Below are 5,196 nucleotides of genomic sequence, written 5' to 3'. Positions count from 1 at the left end.
CCTGCACTGCAGTGGGATTAGAGGTCTGCATTAGCACACCCATCTCTTACATTTCTCTCTGTGTGTGTTTGTGTGTGAACAGACTCGTGCCACTGTGCCCTAGTGGGAGTCAGTGCTCTGGAGCCTTCCGTATTATAGGTCTCAGAGATTGAGCTCAGGTTCTCAGACTAGCAGCAAGCGCCTTTACCCGCTGGGCCGTGCTGCAAGCTTTGCGTCTTTAACTTCTGACGCTGCACTAGTTTTTTTCCTTGGCTCAGATCCTCCGTTTTTCTAGGACAGAACCCTGGAGACTCCAAGTGACTTCAGCACGGTCCCTTTAAGAGTGGTTTCCATGCTCGCGAGTGGGGGCGTGGCGATCCTGAAGGCGGGGCCTGTGGGGGCTGGCCAATGGGCGGGCATGTAGGGCTCAGGGGCCGGCCCCTCCAGGGCGGGCCGCTCAGGGTTAAAGGGGCGCCCGCAGGTCTCCGCAGCTCGGCCGTGGGGGAGACAAAGCGCTCATTCGCCGCCGCTCCCCAAGCGGTTCCGGGCCATGGGACGGACAGACGGTCGCGCCAGTCCCTCAGCCAGGTGAGACCCGGTAGGCGGGGACGGCGACGGGGACAGGATCTGCGCGGCCGTCGCACGGGACCCGCCCGCGGCCTCCATCGCGGTCCGGGGGCGCACCGCCCGGGCTTGCGGTTCTGCGGTAGTGCTTGCCTCAGTTTCTCTCGAGTCCTAGCTCTGGAGCCAGCTATAACCCCACGGATAGGGGACTCATCACTTGTCTTATAATTTCTAATATTTATTTTTGTTTACGTGCGCGCGTGTGGAGGTCACAGGACAACTTGCAGGAGTTGGTTCTTTGCTTCTACCATGTGGTTGGTTTCTGGTCATCGAATTCCCGTCAGAAGGCTTGGGTGCAAGCACCTTTATCCACTGAACTGGTTTGTTGTTTTTGAGACAGGGTCTTGAGACTGTGTAGCTGTGGCTGGCCAGCCAGGAACTCTATATGTAGACCAGGCTAGCCTCTAACTCAAAGATCTGCCTCCTCTGCCTCCCGAGTGCTGGGATCAAACAGGGTCTTGCTCTGTAGCTGAGGCTGGCCTCTATCTTCCATGTGCTGGAATGACAGGTGTGAGCTACCACAGCGGGTGCTCTGCCTGCTTCAGAATGTTTCCCCTGTAGTTTGTCATAGGGTGTCCTTATTTTTATCTTCTGAGCCTCCTTGAAGCCCGTTGAAGAAACTGAGGTCTGGGAAGTGGCTGTGACTAGTCTCCCACCCTAGACCAACTCGGACAGTTTTCTGGTTACTAGAGCATCTTGCCCTGTTGATTCAGTAGTGTGGTGCTCTCAGCAGACTGAACTGGAGGGAGCGCAGGGTGGTTAGAAAACGGGGAGCAGGTGCTCCCTCCAGGGGAAGCTAAAACCAGTGTCTCAGCCTCTTTTTCTTTGCTCAGCTGGAGCAGGCAAGGGTCAGGGACTTGGCTGGGCCTTCTGTCTGCTAGGGTGGCCCCATCTGCGCAGTCAGAGTGGGTAAGTGATGGGCACTGGGCAAGTTATTGTCAATCTTAGTGGGGTAGAATGACCCCTAGGTTAGTGCCCCACTTGGGCTGTTTGCTCTGAGCCCTGTTCTTGGGGCAGGTCAATTTTCCCATCTATGAATGTGGAATGGGGACCACTCCTTGTCACAGCGCCCTCATCTTGACAGAGGTTTGCTTTGCCCTGTAGACTCCCAGAAGTACCTGCTATACACTGGGCTCTCACATCCAGACAGAAAAACCCTCCCTTCCTGGAGCAGGCATGAATGAACCAGGTAATCTTCAGCTGGGGTGCAGTAGAGTGCCTGGTGGTGTCTTGTGGTCTGAGGATGCCTCCCAGGCAGTGGTGAAGCCCACCATGTGGTAGGGAACGGCAGCCCAGGCAGAAAGTAACAGTCAGGGCAAGGGTCCTGATGTAGGAAAGTGTCTGGTGCATTTGGGGGACAGAAAGGCGGTCAAAGTGGCCGAGGTCTGGGGACAAAGGCAGGAAGAGATTGGGAAAGGAGCTGAGATTGGGGGAGCTGAGAAGTGGGCAGAAGTTATGGGAGATAAGGGCCCCTTTGTGGATGCTCTAGGAGAGGTGATCTTACCTTGAGTGGCAAGATAGGAAGGGGCAAAGGTGGAGGCAGGCGACAGCTGTAGAGGCCACTGCAGTGATTCCAGCAAACAGAGATGGGGACCTAGAAAACCATTGCTTTGGAAGACTGAGGCGGGCATGGGAGGATCACCTGGCCTCAGTGATTAGATGTGGAGGGGAGGGGTACACCAGGGGCCATTCACTGAGACAGGACAGACTAGAGGGGGGGCGAAGTACGCTGTTAACAGCTGCCATGGCAGAGGGCCTGGTTCCCCGGGTCCCGATCTCATTGCCATAAACTTGACTTAGTCACTTTTGCTCTCATTTTATAGATGAAGAACTAGAGATCCAGAGAGGCTGACTGTGTGCACCGAGGTGACCCAGCCTGGAGACTGAGCTGACTTGTAACTGAGTGAGCAGGGTCGGGTGGGCACGATGGATGTTTTGGGAGGGATGCATGAGTCACTTACGCAGAAACAGGCGTAGAGAGGGACAGCGGATATAAGAAGCCACGCAGCACAAGGAGGCAGAGTGAGGACTACACACACCAGAGCCTTCAGGGGCTGAGGTCCCAGCCCCATTGCTCCATGGGGATAAGCAGGTCTCAGCCTCCAGCTCGGCAGGAAGCTGTCCCTGACTGCAGTGTGGGTGGCAGGAGGTGGCAGGAAAATAAGTATTTGTTTGGCAGCTGCTTCTCCCTCCACCTATCTGGTGGCACAGCCTGGCCCCACAGAGCCACCACCCAGGCCTCATTCCTCCTGACTTCGGGCAGCACCTGCCACCCAGGCAGAAGGGGTGGACATTGGCTGAGTGTTTACTCATTCCAGGCTCTTCATATACTCTTGAAAAGTATGGCCGTGACAGGGGCAGCAGGGCGCAGGACCTCCTCCAAGATGCCACATTGGGCACCGGTGTGCCACCACCCGCTAGGTCCTCCTGCCCACTGCTGCCCCCCTATGTTAGAGTGCCCTGCCCCTCCCTGTCAGTCTGGGCCGGGCTCCTGTTTTACCTAGATTATTTGCTGACAGCTGCTTCAGCACACTGGGTGAGTTTTCCTCCACCCCCTCTGGTCCCCATTCCTCATAGCAGTAGGGTTTCAGCACAGGGCCTTTGTGTTCACTCTTCCCCTACCTGCCATGCTCTATGGCTCACCTCTCACCAGGCTGAGTCACAGAGCTGGGACCTAAGGGACCTCCTGGGGCCAACAAAGGCTCTAGCCAACTTGTTTTGTGACCTTGGCTGTGTGGTTGTTTCCTCAGTGTGCCTCTGTTTCCCCAACTGAGGCATGGTCACTAGCCTGGGCCACCCAAGGTCATTGCCTGCTGGAGCTAACTTGCGTGGTGTCGAGAGAGCTCAGAATGCTTAATGTTCTTTCCTGAATTAGGGACAGCAGGAGGGCTCCGAGTGGCCACGTGAGACTTGGGTTCGAGTCTTGTCTCCCCGCGCTCACTGTGGGGCTGGTGTGGGTGTGGTGGAAGGTGGCCGCTGGTGGCCTTGGGAGTTGGTGATTTTAGGAATAACATCAGCTCTGGTGCAGGGGACAAGCGCAGGCCTTGCGGCCATGAAGCTGAACGAGCGCAGCCTGGCCTTCTACGCAACCTGCGATGCTCCAGTGGACAATGCTGGCTTCCTCCACAAGCGTGGTGGACGCGGGGCGGGCTCGCACCGGCGCTGGTTCGTGCTTCGTGGCAACATGCTCTTCTACTTCGAGGCAGAGGCCAGCCGCGAGCCGCTGGGCGTCATCCTGCTGGAGGGGTGCACGGTGGAGCTGGTGGATGTCCGGGAGGAGTTTGCCTTCGCCGTGCACTTTGCTGGTGGTCGCTCTCGGCCCTACGTGCTGGCAGCTGATAGCCAGGCGGCCCTGGAGGGCTGGGTGAAGGCGCTGTCACGAGCCAGCTTCCACTACCTGCGCTTAGTGGTGCGTGAGTTGGAGCAGCAGCTGGCAGCCATGCGGGAGGGAAGCCCTGCCAATGCCTTGCCGGCCAGCCCAAGCCCAGTCTTGAACCCTCGACCCAAGGAGAATGGCCGGGCAGTATGGAGTGCGCTGCCTGAGCAACCCACTGCAGCCCCCCAGCGCCCACCGCTACCGCCCCGTCGCAGGGCCTCTGCTTCCAATGGGCCCTTGTTATCATTCGCCCAGCTACATGAGCAGTATGGACTGGAGGTGCGGGCCCTCAGGAGCCAGTGGCGTGGAGGCCACACTGGCCTAGCTGGCCTGGAGGTCTCCTGGCATCCTTCTGAGTCTGGTGGGACTCATACACAGGACCAGCCTTAAGGGGCCTACTGGCTGTGAGGGAAGCCTGAGTAAAGCCAGGCTTCCGGGGGACAAAGGACATGTGACCCAGAAGACCTGACCTCTGGGGCTCAGTGGCAGTTACTGCCAAGAAGAACCTGGGACCTGAACATTCTACAAGAACTCAAGGAATTGGTTGCTAGAGAGTCCTGCCCCAGGACAGCCCTGGAGTAAGGCCCATGGGGCCCAAGGTCCACCTAGTACTGGTCCTCACAAGGGTCAGGAAGCCTGGGCCCAGAGGCTGCTGCATGGGCTTCTCATTTGGGTCTGAAGCAGCAGGTAGAAGGTGGAGTTAAACTGGATAAATCCCCAAGGCCCTGGCCTGGAACCAGCTAAGGCAGGACTTTGCCCGGCCTTGGCAGGCAGGGCCTCTTAGAGCCAAGTAACCTCCAGTCCTGGGCTGTGGCCTAGCTTCCTCCCAGCTTCACCTCTGCCTGATTCCAGACAACCAGTGGGCCTCCCTGCTGGGTCCCTGCTCAGTGCTGGCTCTCTTCCAGAGTGTTGGGCGGGACAACCTGCCCCACCTGGGTCTTGTTTACAGTCCTCCTCAGTGCCCTGCCCTGGGGACTGGAGGACACTCGCTCCAGTCTCTGCGTCAGATGGACAGATTTCACCCTGGCCCCACTTGTCTGTCCCGGGAGGCCCTGAGTTGGGGTTCTGTAGGTGATTTTGCCACCAGAGCCTCTTGGCTGCCTGCTGGTTCAGGCGCCAGGGCTTGGCTGTGGGTTTCACTTTGAAGTTTATAAGGTATTGCTTTTGTCTTTCTTCCAGCAGTGAAGTTTAGTATCCTCACCCCCCCACCCCCCCAC

The 5,196-nt window shown here is 57.8% G+C and overlaps 1 protein-coding gene across 2 annotated transcripts; it reads left to right on the top strand.

The window, feature by feature from the left end:
• Window positions 1-456: 456 nt before the first annotated feature.
• On the top strand, window positions 457-5,187 carry Pheta1 (PH domain containing endocytic trafficking adaptor 1). Of its 2 annotated transcripts, none has more exons than XM_005344466.2 (4): window positions 457-567; window positions 1,708-1,792; window positions 2,427-2,506; window positions 3,632-5,187. In XM_005344466.2, exon 4 carries the CDS (start codon window positions 3,656-3,658, stop codon window positions 4,367-4,369), a length of 714 nt encoding a protein of 237 aa, XP_005344523.1. In that variant the 5' UTR covers window positions 457-567; window positions 1,708-1,792; window positions 2,427-2,506; window positions 3,632-3,655; the 3' UTR covers window positions 4,370-5,187. The 2 variants fall into 2 exon arrangements, with proteins under 2 accessions (XP_005344523.1, XP_013205254.1); XM_013349800.2 differs by lacking the exon at window positions 457-567 and adding an exon at window positions 1,109-1,512.
• Window positions 5,188-5,196: the final 9 nt, after the last annotated feature.

This window comes from Microtus ochrogaster, chromosome 2 (assembly GCF_000317375.1).
Source record: "Microtus ochrogaster isolate Prairie Vole_2 chromosome 2, MicOch1.0, whole genome shotgun sequence".
Classification (NCBI taxonomy): domain Eukaryota; kingdom Metazoa; phylum Chordata; class Mammalia; order Rodentia; family Cricetidae; genus Microtus; species Microtus ochrogaster.
Note: the sequence above shows the minus strand (reverse complement) of the source record. Positions and strands in the feature narration are given on the sequence as shown.